General features: G+C 39.4%; 1 protein-coding gene across 1 annotated transcript in view; it reads right to left on the bottom strand.

The window, feature by feature from the left end:
- Smp_166380 (hypothetical protein) overlaps positions 1-15,487 on the bottom strand; it is a gene marked incomplete at its 3' end in the record, with an annotated part of 41,276 nt that overhangs the window by 6,525 nt on the left and 19,264 nt on the right. Inside the window, 1 exon segment of the mRNA XM_018795307.1 lies at positions 8,219-8,446. Within this exon segment, the coding sequence (XP_018649633.1) occupies positions 8,219-8,446 (228 nt within the window).

The raw sequence follows: 15,487 nt of genomic DNA, 5'->3' as shown, positions 1-15,487 counted from the left end.
GTGTGTAAACATCAGCTGACACTTTATCACCATAGTAACATAAACAAACAAACATCATCATCCACTTCCTTTAAAAGAATACTCATTATATCAGCAAATCAAGAGTACAAAGATACACATGTTATCATATTCATTAAAAATACATTGTTTCTACATACGTCAAGACAACGAAGACAGTTTCGATTAGAAGAAACCGAATGAAATCTCATTGAATGTTAGAGAGTGATTTGCTGAGGTTGTGAATCTTCATCGACTGAGATGGTTGCGCCACGTGTTACGTATGCCTGAACACCGATTACCATGACGCGCGCAATGCTGACTAGTATTGGGATGGTTGGAAGAAAGTTAGGGGTGGCCAAACCAAAATGTGGCATCAGTACTTGAAGTCACTAACTTCAAGTCTGAGCCATGTTGGTAGGTGAGGACTACTTGGTTGGGGTCCGAGTGACTATCGTAACCAATAGTTGGAGACTCTAGGTGACATGGCTCAGAATCGATCACAATGGTGTAGGTGTATACACCCTTTATCTTCCCTTAAACCTTCAGATTAAAATTGCTTCATAACTTTCTTCTTTCCTGTACTATATCTTTATATACAACCTATCTTTTATATACTACCACCACTAAATTAACTATTTCTATGAATCCGGTGTTCATCTTGTTGTGCTAACGAGGTATGGCAACTTGGACCGATGCATAAATGTGCCTGGTCCTATGTTGTAACTGACTGACTGACTGACTAGAGAGTGATTACATCAAACTGTATGAAGATAGTTGACGTAATTTTAAGATGGAATTTCCAGTGATCAACAGCAACGACAACACCATCATCAATGTTGCAATCTATTGCAGTATGTAGAATGTTTCGATGTACAAAATACATGTATATTAAGTTAGTTGAGGGTTTCAGTAAAGCATCATGAATTGAGAAATCTAATCCACTGTTATGACAACAAGCGATAATCGAGTTGGCGGTGAAGTAAACATTGATAAGCCTGATCTATTTAACTAATATGAGATAGTTGATATGATCAATTTTACATGCACGTATGAGTGATATGAATCAAACTTGAATAATATGAATAAAGCTACTTCTGAGGAAGATTGTGTCGGAGTCTGGTTTGTGGTTTCACTTTGTTTTATTTAGTGATGAGTAAACCTCAAACAAAGTGTATCTGTCAGTCAGTCGCAACGTAGAACTTCCTACGTACGTACATCAGTTCGAGTTGCCATACCACATTAACACAGAGATGAAGTTGTCCATCCAAATCCCATAATGGTAGAATTAGTAAGAGTATAAGCAGTAGTCGAAAAGATCAGGGTTTGAAGATGTTATTCAAGGAGTATAATCCGGTGAAATAAATTTGGAAAGAGAAAAAAGATAGAGACATGAGGCATTCAGAAGACTAGAATTCGATAGAACACAAAGAGTGAATGCACTTTCGCCATTGCAAACGATTTTGAGCCATGTTATTGAAGGTCTCTAAACATCGGTTGTTATCATCTCGCGAATCCCAACCAGGTAGTCTACACCTACCAACATGGCTTAGTCCACTTGTCAGTGACTTCATGGATTTGTGTCACGTTTTGGTCAGTCATAAATAATGATTTATTGAGAATTGAAACAACAGCAATTCAAAGGTTTTCATTGAGTTCTGTAGTACTCATCATCAGTACTTGAAGCACATCATTTTCATAATGTAGTAGTATTGAATGGACGACCTTTAGAATATGGTCACCATCATTACGGTGTCATTAGACGAATAAATCGTAACTCAATGGTTAACAATATTACATAATTCAGTCATTCAAGATCATTGTTACATTATGATGACATGGAGAAAACTATTTGTATTTTCATAGTTGAAATCATGAGTCAATTGAAGCTAGACCACCATCGAAAACCTAAAAGCACTGGACAAAGGCCGTTTCGTCTTATTATGGGATTCCTCAGCAGTGCGCATCCACGATCCCGCCTCGCGAGCGAGATTCGAACCCAGAAAATACCAGTCTCGCTCCAGAGCACTTAACCGATAGACCACTCAGCTGATCGGCATCTAACGGTGTTAATGTCTAACTTCAACCGATCCACAATGTTTGAGCAACCGTTCACCAATTGTCTTCAGTGAGTTGATATCTCTACAACAGACTTCGTATAACTATTTGCACAAATCTATATTTACTCAGTCTTATTAACACACTTATGTATGTATGTATGTATGTATGTATATCAGTGAATTGCTATAATATCACATTCCCAATTACCACTTGTATTTTTCCTTTAATCAATGAGAAGTGCAAATCAATGAAAAGTGCATCAAAGATAAACGAAGATATTGAAACATTGAACTGATTGAACATATTCGATCATGTATGAAATGGTTTATATGATTAAAATGAATAAAAATACATACAAGAAGTATTGTTTAGTTTGAATCTTCCCATTGATATTTCGGGACTGATATTGGTCAGTCTCTAATTGGCATATGTTCATATTGTGTGTATTGCCTTGATATAGCCTTAATTCACAAGTATGGTAAGCAAAGATGGATAGTGACTAACAGTGGAATCCAGTTTGATGCGCGTTTCGTCCTATTTGGGACTCGTCACTAGCTGGGTGTATTTGCATCTCAGATTTGTTGATGTTCACTCTGGGACTCAAATCCAGTGGCCGAGTGGATAACGCGATGGAGTTTAAAGTGAAAGGTACTGGGTTAGAGTTCCCGGAATGGACATCAACACTGAGATGCATGTATATCCAGCTAATGACGAGTCCCAAATAGGAAGAAATGCGCGTCCTGGATTCCACCGCTAGCCACTATCCATTTTTGCATACATACAAGAAGTATTTATTGAAATGTAATATATTTGGTTAACAGTGGAATGAGGGATGCAAATCTCGTTTATTTCGGGATTAGTCAACATCATATATCTACATTCCAGTATTGATGTACATGATCAAACTCAAACCTAACATCTTTCGTTTCAACAAGACGAAGCTAAAATCCTTACAAAGACTTTCACACTCGTTGAATATATTAGTGGTTATCTAGACTAAATAACTCAAAGAAGAACACGTTAGGCGTTTGAAGTGAAAGATACTACTAATGGATTCGAGGCTTACAATGAATTGCAGCACGATGATACAGGTATATCCGGCTGACGAATCTCAAATTGGACGAAAGGTGAGTCTTCGATCTCACTGTTAGCCTTTGACCTAAAGATCTGATCCACAAGACAGTGGAGTAACGTCAGGAGATGCAGTCCCATGGTAGTCGGTGACCAACAATTGGTTCATACGCTATTAGTTCCTTCAGGTTCCTGGAGTCCATGTGCACCATTAGTTTGTAATCAGGGTTTCCCAAGTCCCATAGGTGGACCCTCTGTGTCCATTTTGACAATAAAAGTTTGTATAGTTATTACTCAGAAACAGCCAGTCAAGATAATCAATTGATCGACCTGTCAATCAACAATCATACATTAGTTTTTCTTCGTTATAACACAATAATTTCCCGAATCAAGAAGAAAGCTATGTACTGACAAACCCCTCATTATCCACTACAAATAACTCGACTTAATGGTCATAATCATAGAAAAACGATATACATATATCAGAAAGGAGTTTTGTGGAGATTGCAGTAATCCAATAGCTGAATACATGAGTCGATTCAAGCTAGACCACTACGGAAAACCTGAGAGGACTAGACCGCCATTTCGTCCTAGTGAATGGCTTAAAAGAGGTATTTCCTGGAGTTCAAGTGAGAAGTCATGACCAGTGGAATTCAACTAGGTCTGTTATGAGACAATAACTCACTGAAGACAATAGGGAACGGTAGCGCGATTTCATGGATTAGTTGAACTGAGACATAAACACCATTTGAAGCCGCATAGGTAGTCTAGAAGTTAAGCGTTCGAATCCGGCGAGTGGGATTGTGGATACGCACTGCTGAAGAGTCCCATACTAGGACGAAACGGTCATCCAGCGCTCCCAGGTTTTCCATGGTGATCTAGCTTCAATTGACGTATGAATTCAACTATTAAATTATATGTAGACATCAGATTCGTCTAGCAATACATTACTGATATAATTTTATCTCAATAACTGATTACAACAATGTGAAATATAAGTTCACTTCATTATCCAAGTCTATGGAATTATTTTATTTTATTTAAACACATAAATATTGATACAAGGAAGCACCAGATAAATATGCGCCGCACAAATCTCATTCAATTTGTGTGAGGGCTGTGATACTACCCAGGTGCCCAAACTGAAGCAGGTGGTTTTCTTAGGGGGCCACACCCAGAGCCTTTGGTCTAAGGATCTGATCCACAAGGCAGTGAAGCATAGTAAGGAGATGCAGTCCCATGGTAGCCGGTGACTAACCATTGATTCATACGCCATTTTTTCCGTCAGGATACTGGAGCCCATATGCACCATTGATTTGGAATAAGGGTTTTCCAACTGCCCTAGATTGACCTTCCTTGTCCACCAACCCGGTTAAAGCACCGGACATTCGCTTTTCGTCCTTTCAATTTCCTAAACAATATCCGTGGTGCGAGAAGGCAATGAGTAGGAGTTACCTGACAGAGGCTATATACGCGTGGGCATGTGAGAGCATTTCGAGAGGGAGAGCGGACTCTCCCCACTCTCGGCCGTACCAGGGCATTTGGGGGCTATGGAAACACAAAATGCAATCCGATAAGAATAGATGTATATTGATCAATAACATAGACAGATCTGTATTATAACCTTATACTCAATCTTTATTTTATAATATTACCACCATTGAAGTAACTACTATGAATTCGATGTTTATCTTGTTGTGCTAATGAGATATGGTAACTTGGACCGATGCATATATGTATATGCCTGGTCCTACGTTGTAGCTGATTGACTGACTGATATAAACAGAATAATAGAATAAAAAAGTTGATTTCGATTTGAAATGCGCTCTCGAGATGCTAAAACAAAACAATAAAATCACAAGACTTTCTGAATTTTTCTATTTACACAAACATTCAAACACACAAACACAAACATGAGCACTCTGAAAGTGGATCGATCGAAAGAAGATAGAGATCACATGCTTTCCATATCTGTGTAAATAATAATCAATTGATATGAGTCTTTGTCAGATAGTTACCAACTTAAGTTTTTAACGAATAAATAAATAAAATTGAACACCATAAAGATGAACATGAAATGAAGTGCCCCCAAATGCCCTGGTACAGACGAGAGTGGGGAGAGTCCGCTCTGCCACTCGAAATGCTCTCATATGGCCACGCGTATATAGCCTCCGTCAGGTAAGTCCTACTCATTGCCTTCTTCTGGCACCAGTGTTGTTTACGAAATTGAGAGGACGAAAAGAGAATCTCCGGTGCTTTAACCGGGTTGGTGGACACGGCGAGTCCACCTAAGTGAGTTGGGAAACCCTCATTCCAAACCAATGGTGCACATGGGCTCCAGTATCTTGAGGGAACAAATGGCATATGAATCAATCGTTGGTCACGGGCTATCATGGGACTGTATCTCCTCACGAAGCTCCACTGCCTTGTGGATCAGGTCTTTAAGTCAAAGGCTCCGGGTATGGCCCCCTAAGAAAACCACCTGCTTCAGTTTGGGCACCTGAGCAGTATCACAGCTCTCACACAAATCAAATGAGATTTGTGTGGCGCATATGTATCTGGTGCTTCCTTGTACCAATATTTATGTGTTTAAATAAATAAATAGTAGATCGAATAGATCTTAAGTTAGTTATAATCAACATAGAGTCTAAGAAATATGTGTATTAGTACAAGTCGCCATACTACATTAGAATAACGAGATAAATAATGAATGAATGCGCACTGCTGAGGAGTCCCATAATAGGACGAAACGGCCGTCAAGCAGTGCTTCCAGGTTTTCCATGGTGGTCTAGCTTCAATTGACTCACTCTTTCAACTATGAAAATACTGAAATCTCCACAAAACCCCTTCTGATAATAAAAATAATGAAGAAGTTGAAATAATCATAGTAGCAATGATAATGATAAAGATTAAACACTGAGAATATTAAATTCCTTAGTATTGTTTGGTTGAATCTTTCCATTGATGTTTTAGGACTGCAACTGGTCAGTCTCTAATTGGCATATGTGCATACTGTGCGTATTGCTTCGACCCCATTGCACAAGCAAGTGGCTATCAGAACTCAGTGGCCGAGTGGATAATGAGATGGCGTTTGAAGCAAATGGTACTGGGTACGAGTCCCAGAGTGAACATCAACAAATCTGAGGTGCAGGTACATCCAGCTGAGGAGTCCCAAATAGGACGAAACGGATTCCACTGCTAGCCACTATCCATCTTTGCTTACTGAGAATATTGTTTAAAAAATCGGAATTAAAAGGTGTGTGTGTGTGTACGAAAGAACTTAAGATTGAAAAAGAAGATAAAAAGTGAATACATTTGCATTAGTGTTACCGATTTTGAGTCATGTCAGTTTAAGTCCCCAAACCAATTCGTTGGCATCTACCAGCATAGTTCAGACCAATAGTCAATAAGTTTATGCTTCGATGTCATGTTTTAATTTGGTCAACTCTAATTGCTTTCCAATCTACTCTTGCATCAGAAAATATTGCCAATTGAAAAGGAAGCACCATTTATTTATTTAAACACATAAATATTGATACAAGGAAGCACCAGATAAATATGCGCCACACAAATCTCATTCAATTTGTGTGAGGGCTGTGATACTGCCTAGGTGCCCAGACTGAAACAGGTGGTTTTCTTAGGGGGCCACACCCGGAGCCTTTGACCTAAAGGTCTAGTCCACAAGGCAGTGTAGCATCGTAAGGAGATGCAGTCCCATGGTAGCCTGTGGCCAACAGTTGGTTCATACGCCATTCGTTCCCTCAAGATCCTGGAGCCCATGTGCACCATTGGTTTGGAATGAGGGTTTTCCAACTCCCCTAGGTAGATCCTCCACATCCACCAACCCGGTTAAAGCGCCGAACATTCGCTTTTGAAAAGGGCGGTAGTTAGTTCTAAGTGATAGATACATGTCCTCATCACCTTAGTCGAGGAAGATTTACCAATTCATCAGTCATTTTACCATCTTTTCCTAGTACCCTATACCTAACTTCAGTATTGTTTAATCAGTAATTCGACGATATGAAAACAGTGTTTAGAAGATATCTATGACTGAAAACATGCACATAACTTCTAAATTAACAGAACATGTTTCACAGCCATACAGTAATAAAGAAAGGACTGCTACGGATTAAACTCGGCCTCTGGGAGGACATCTCGCCTTCCTCACAGATAATACAACTTGATAAGGGCCAAGTGAACTTTCTGGGACTATGTTCAGATCATATTAGACATCAACCCACAGGGGCTGATCTTGGTAAATTTTGACTAAATCTGGTTACTACCTTGAAGATTTTATACTATTGAGTTCATTTGTCAACTGAATTTCCCCAACGTAAACAGCTGAGACCGGAGTCGTAACAATATTAATGGATACTGCAATTTATAGGCTAGTTTCCTTTATGATTAAGTATGAATGTAGTCACCAAGTTAACTGGCTTAACATAGATAATGACTTCATGATTCTGTTTGACAGTTTCAATCATTAACAAGACACATCTCTATGATCTCGACAGAATTCACAGTCTTCTATAGGGAGGCTAAAGCCTTTATAATTTTCAAAGTTAAAAGTTAGTTAATTCTACTTTCGATCTGTGTACAGATGAGTCAGTCAGTCAGTTAAACAAAAAGTGGAACCTGATACATGTATATATTGATTCAAGTCTTTGACCTAAAAGTCTGATCCACAAGACAGTGGGGCATTGTGAGGAGATGAAGTCCCAATGGTAGCCGGGAACCAACGATTGATTCATACGCCAATTGTTCCTTCAGGATACTGGAGCCCATATGTACTGTTGGTTTAGAATCAGGGTTTTCCAACAACCCTAGATGGACTTTCCGTGTCCACCGACCCGGTTAAAGCGCCGGACATTCGCTTTTCGTCCTCTCAATTTTGTAAACAACACCCGTGGTGCGAGAAGGCAGTGAGTAGGACTTACCTGGCAGACGCTATATACGCGTGGCCATATGAGAGTATTTGGAGAGTGAGAGCGGACTCTCCTCACTCTCGGCCGTACCGGTGCATATGGGGGCCGAAATTATCCACATATAATAAGGAAATGAAAAAAAAGAAACACAACAATAAACTTACTTGAATGGAACCTTTCTTTGGTATATGATAACCTTTATTATTAGGTAATTGTTTTAAATCAGCATAGCCTAAATAAGGTGACGGTGCATTATCATCGGATAAATTAAAAAAATATGCTTTCATTGGAAGACGTATATGATTTGGATAGAATGAACCACTAGCGCCTAATTCAATTGAAAATCCTTCAACTTGTCCAACTGGATGTATACGTCCATTGAGCATACTTTCCTGTGTGTGTGTATTTGGAGGGCGAATCAAAACAACAATAAAGTCAAAAATACATAATATATAGATGTGAAGGGGAAACAAATATTAAGGATCATAGGTAGAAATATGCGTGAGGTCGTGTGAAATTGTTTTTTTAAGGAATCATGTAAGATGTTGAGTCAGTGGATTGTACCATCTCTCCGACCACGACCGGGGGATTCGTGATGAACTGGAAGACATAAGTCTATTATACAAAGCAATGTGATAAGCTGACCAGATCCCTACCTTTTCTACATAGTCTCAGAGTCAAAAAATAGTACGTAGTATGAAAGCCATCTGTGTGATATTTGTTAAACATATCTAAGCCAGTGTTTCAAGATGGCGGTAAGGGTTGAACTATTGTCTCTGTGATCAAATACTAATTCCCGTACCTTGGGATTACTAACGTCGTATTGCTACTGGTTGTTAGCAATTCTTTAAAGATAACAATGATTGAACCCATAGAGAGAGGTCGAACAGGATCAGATTACAAGGACCAGGTTTTCGAAGCATACAGCAGAACTGCTCTTAGAGGAGCGTCGTAAAATTGACTTGACAAACTATAATCAACAAGAACACTAGATTGTTGACTTGAAATAGTTAGTTTTCAAATATTAAAAGTGTGGATTCGAACCCTATCACCATTTGTTAGAGTCATTAAATAAATAATAAACTTAACTATCGAAGATTTGATCTATCAATAATGAATAGCTTTATAGGGTTAATAAGAATCACTTTGTTGGTTAATATTACCAGTTTTTAATACATTACAACTAGTTGAAATCATGAGTCAATTGAAGCTAGACCACTATGGAAAACCTGGAAGCACTGAACGACCTTTTCGTCCTATTATGGGACTCCTCAGTGGCAGTGCGCATCCACGATCCCGCACTCGCGAGCGAGATTTGAACCCAGGACCTACCAGTCTCGCGCCAGAGCACTTAACAGATTGACTTCAAGATACATATCCTGGAGTTCTAGTGGGAAGCATTGACCAGTGGAGTTCAAACCACATCTGTTGTGAGATATCAACTCGCTGAAGACAATTGGTGAACGGTTGCTCAACTTCGTGGGTCAGTTGAAGTTAGACATTAACACCGTTGGATTCCGGTTCAGTGGTCTATCAGCTAAGTGCTCTGGCGTGAGACTGGTAGGTCCTAGGTTCGAATCTCGCGAGTGCAGGATAGTGGATGCTTGTTAGCATACTCTCTCAAGTAAATTTGAAAAATATAAACCATTAGGCTATGGTAAAATTAACTAAATAGTATCTCATGTTATTTAGTAGAATCCAAATCTACGATTCGAATTCAATATGAGTCTTGTTTAGTTGCTTACATATGATCAGTTCAAAAAACTACGGATTACTATCATATTTCTGATTGAGATCATGAACCGATTGATGTTAGATCACTATTGAAAACCTGGAGGCACTGGACGGCCGTTTCGTCCAAGTATGGGACTCCCCAGCAGTGCGCACCCACGACCCTGAACGCAAGATTCGAACCCAGGGACTTCGGTCACGCGCGCGAACGCGTAACCCATAGACCACTGAGACAGCCGGCGTTTAACGCTGTCAACGTGTAAGTTTAATCAACCCACAAAATTGCGCTAACATCCACCATTGTCTTCAATGAGTTACTATCTCACAACAGACACGGAGGAATCCAATACTACGACGAAATGGTCATCTAGTTCCTACAGGTTTTCCATAATGATCTATCTTTAATTGACTCATCAATTCAACTATTAAATAATTTAATGAACAATAAAAGGAAGGAAGGAAGGAAGAAATAAAGAATCAGAAAAGAATTTTATACTTAGATCATGTGATATACACAATAGTATCACATGTAAACTACTAGTGTATGAATCAAGAAGAAAATAGGCTTCCTCCTTCTTCTTTTTTTTCTAAACAATCATAATAATCATAAACAAAACGATAGAAAGGCATAAATCACCAGAATTGGAATCATATTCACTAAAAGTGCTTGTATTACTGTGTATTGAAAAGAAAAACAGGAGGAATCATGTATATTTGTACGTTCCAGATTGTCTGTTTCTTGTTTTACAAACCAACAAAAACTGACATGGTAAGCAAAGATGGATAGTGGGTAGCAGTGGATTCCAGTTTGACGCGCGTTTCGTCCTATTTCGGACTCGTCAGCTGGATGTGCCTGCACCTCAGATTTGTTGTTGTTCACTCTGGGACACGAATCCAGAACTTTTCGCTTCAAACGCCATCGCTTTATCCTCTCGGCCACTGAGTCCTGTTAGCTACTTGCTTGTGCAATGGGGTGAAGTTTAAATTCACTTAGTATTGTTTGTTTAAATCTTCCCATTGACATATGTCAATTAGAGACTGACCAGTTGCTAGTCCTAACACGTCAATGGGAAGATTCAAACAAACAATACTAAGTGAATTTAAAAACTAACATGTTTATGACAGTGATTTCGTGATTGTATGTAAACAACAAATATAGTTTTTATAAGCATAGATGGATAGCGACCAGCAGTGGAATCCAGTTTGACGCGCATTTCGTCCTATGTAGGACTCACCAGCGGGGTGTACCTGTATCCTGGACTCGAACCCAGTACCGTTAGGATGATACAAGCAAACAATACCAAGTGAAATATAAATTTTTTTGTTAGAAAAATGTGTCTAAGAAATGTTGGAAGTAATATTCATTGCATACACTATCAGCAACAAGTTACTGTGGGAGACAAACTAGATTTCAGCGGAGGAAGAAATCAGGAAGAAGCGCTGGAAGTGGATAGAACACACATTGAGGAAAGCACTCAACTACATCACAAGACAAGCCCTCACATAGAATCCTCAAGGCCAAAGGAAAAGAGGAGGACCAAAGAACATATTACGCCAAGAAATGGAGACAGACATGAGAAGAATGAACAATAATTGGATAGAACTAGAAAAGAAAGCTCAGAACAGAGTGGGTTGAAGAATGCTGGTCGGCGGCCTATGCTCCATTGGGAGTAACAGGCGTAAGTAAGTAAGTAATATTCACTGCATACTTAAAATGTCAGTTCAGGGAAATATCTTAATTTTTGATACCTGCCAGTATTCAGAAAAAGCAAATGGATCTTAAACAAAATGTACAACTATAATTCAACAATCTTCAGTTGGTAATGGATATAGAGATTAAAATTATTTGTAGCTATAGAGGTTTTAGTCAGGTAGATAGTATAACTAGTTCCTGTTATCCAGCTAAGGAATAGATAACAGAACACTTTGGAAATAAGCTTTTTGTTAGTTGGGACTTGTCAAGAAGAGATATCTGAAGTCTTGGGTGAACTGATGGTTCCTATGGGATTTGAATCGGGATCACTGAGTTTTACAGTTTAAGACATTATCACTAAGATATTTGATCCTCGTGTTGGATAGAGATATGTAGATTATCTGATCGTTGAGTAGTGAATAATATCTAGAGGTTACGCGTTCGCGCGCAAGACCGATAGGTCCTGAGTTCGAATCTCGCGTGTAGAATAGTGAATGCGCAATGCAAAGAAGTCCCATACTAGGACAAAACGGCCGTCAGTGTTTGCAGGTTTCCCATAACAGTCTAGCTTTAATTGACTCATGAATTCAACTTTTAAATTAGATCAGTAATTGCTACTTCTCTGATACCTAGGGGAGTTGAAAAACCCTCATTCCAAACCAATGGTACACATGGGCTCCGGTATCCTGAGGGAACAAATGGCGTATGAACCAATGGTTCGTCACTGGCTACCATGGGACTGCATCTCCTAACGTTTCACTACTTCCTTGTGGATTAGACCTTTATGTCAAAGGCTCCGGGTGTGGCCCCCTAAGAAAACCACCTGTTTCAGTTTGGGCACTTGGGCAGTATCTCAGCCCTCACACAAATCAAATCAGATTTGTGTGGCGCATATGTATCTGGTGCTTCCTAGTATCGATATTTATGTGTTTAAATAATAATATTATTATGATAATCGATAACAATGTATTTTTAATATAGAATCATCATTAATAACAATGATTAGCGTACTTTTCCAATGTATCCTTTTACCTTGACTAAATTTTGTCTAATGGTTAATATTGTCAGTCTGTCAGCTACAACGTAGGACCAGACACATAAATGCATCGGTCCAAGTTGCCACACCTCATCAGCACAACAAGATCAACACCGGATTCATAGATATAGTTAATTTAGTGATGGTAGTATATAAAGAAAGGTTGTATATAAGGATATAGTATAGGGAGGAAGAAAGTTATGAAGCAATTTTAATCTCAAGGTTTAAGGGAAGATAAAGAGTGTATACACCTACACCATTGTGATCGATTCTGAGCCATGTCACACAGAGTCTCCAACCATTGGTTACGATGGTCACGCGGACACCAACCAAGTAGTCTGCATCTACCAACATGGCTCAGACTAGAAGTTAGTGACTTCAAACTCTGATGCCATGTTTTGGTTTGGCCGCCCCTAACTCTCTTCCAACCATCCCCTACACTAGTCAACATTGCGCGTCGTGGTAATCGATGTTCAGGCATACGTAACACGTGGCCCAACCATCTCAGTCGATGAAGATTCATCACCTCATCAACTGATTTACCATCATTCCCTAATACCCTGCGTCTAACCTCACTATTACTTACCCGGTTAATATTTACAATATGTGATAACCGCACAGGATAAATCAGACTAGAATTTCGTTACTTTTTGTATATATTTATTTATGTGAATACATAAACAATTGTACCAAGAGGCACCGAATACATATGCACCACACAAGTCACTCGGTTTATGTGTGGGCTGTGATACTGCCCAGATGATTACCAGACCGAAGCAAGTGGTTTTCCTAGGTGGTCACACCCCGAGCCTTTGACATAAAGGTCTAATCCACAAGGAAGTGGGGAAACGTTAGGAGATGCAGTCACATGGTAGGCGGTGACTGACAATTGGTTCATACACTATTTGTTCCTTCACGATTCTCAAACCCATGTATACCATTAGTTTGGAATAAGGGTTTTCCAAACTCCCCTAGGTGGATCCTCCATATCCACCAATTTGGATAAAGTACCAGACATTCACTTTTCGTCCTCTCAATCTCGTAAACGACAGTAATGCCGAGAGAGGGCAGTGAGTAAGACTTCCCTGATAGTGGCTATATACGCCTGGCCATGTGAGAGCATTTAGAGGGAGAGAGAGAGCTGACTCCCCTCAATTTCGGCTATACCATGGCATTTGATGTCAATGGAAAGTAATGCAAGTCATGAATTCCAATGTTATCTACAATGCAACTAGCTCATCTGCTATCTTCATCTTGGAAACTAAGTAACAATTGCACTATTAGTTAATTATAATATGTAAGTAGTAAACTACATATAGACATAGTTGTAAGCGTGAGTCAATTGAAGCTAGACCACTAAGGAAAACCTGGAAGCACTGGACAAAGGCCGTTTCGTCCTATTATAGGACTCCTCAGCAGTGCGCATCCACGATCCCGCCTCGCGAGCGAGATTCGAACCCCAGGACCTACCAATCTCGCGCCAGAGCACTTAACCGATAGAACACTTAGCCGGCATCCAACGGTGTCAAGTGAACAATGATGTTGATAAGGTTAACATTACAATAGTAAGTACAATTAACTCTACCTGTAACTATTCTAGAATTACTGCCGCTTCCCAAGCCTGGATAAAGGAAGACGGTTGAGCATAGATAGGGTCGACAACCTCATTTCATATAAAAAAAAACATATCTTGCTAAAACAAAATGTCAACCAGTAACTAAGTATAAGTGATAAATTGATTGATTAAGTTATAAACCTTTATTGATTACATTACTTTAAACATCCACTACTTACCGGGTTTCTCGTTTAACTTTAATATACTATGTATATGTGATTCGTAAAAGAGAATAGATTGGATATAAAGGATGGGGTATGGGGGGGGGGGTGAAATAGATCAGTTTTCTAAAGTCATTCATCGTAGGTCAATCAATAAGATTATGAATTGGTTCAGTAAATGTTTATATATTTCGAGTCATTATTGATCTGTAATAAGGTTAATTCGAAAATCAGATCAAGAAACAATATAAGAGATCAACAACTGTTGATCTAAATGATGTAAAGGATCAAGAACTTGGATAGGTCAAATCCTAAACAAACTGAGGAACTTCTCTATGTTTAGGAATAGAGTCAGATAATTTCGTACAATTGATTGTTCATTGAGTAATGACGGTCAAATTTTATCGATCAATTTACAGTGTGGACACAAGTGAACGAGGATACTATGTCAAATAGATTGACAAATCAATACAATGTGTGACTAAGAGCCTTCCATTAACACTTATAAGTCAGAACATAGCCACTACTTAACCGCCCCAAAATGCCCTGGTACGGCCGAGAGTGAGGAGAGTCCGCTCTCCCTCTCCAAATGCTCTCACATGACCACGGGTATATAGCCTCTGTCATTGGAGTCCTACTCACTGACTTCTCGCACCACGGGTGTTGTTTACGAAAGTGAGAGGACCAAAAGCGAATGTCCGACGCTTTAACCGGGTTGGTGGACACGGCGAGTCCACCTAGGGGAGTTGGAAAACCCTCATTCCAAACCAATGGTGCACATGGGCTGGCTCCAGTATCCTGACGAAAAAAATGGCGTATGAATGAATCGTTGGTGACCGCCTACCATGGGACTGCATCTCCTCACAATGCCACACTTCCTTGTGGATCAGACCTTTATGTCGAAGGCTCCGGGTTTGGCCCCCTAACAAAACCACCTGTTTCGGTTTGGGCACCTGGGCAGTATCACAGCCCTCACGCAAATCAAATGAGATTTGTACGGCGCTTATGTATTCGGTGCCCCTTTGTACCAATATTTATGTATTTAAATAAATAATTAAATAACCACTTAACTAGTTCTAGGATTTTATGGGCTATTTACCAAGTGAACTATGAAAGCTATTTGTGGAGGTCAGTTACAACTGTGTGACTTGGGTTAAAACCCATGAACATTATCAGTAAATTCAAGATTACAGACAA

The sequence above is a fragment of the Schistosoma mansoni genome, chromosome 2 (assembly GCF_000237925.1).
Source record: "Schistosoma mansoni strain Puerto Rico chromosome 2, complete genome".
Classification (NCBI taxonomy): Eukaryota; Metazoa; Platyhelminthes; class Trematoda; order Strigeidida; family Schistosomatidae; genus Schistosoma; species Schistosoma mansoni.
This window is presented reverse-complemented; position numbering and strand designations above follow the sequence as displayed.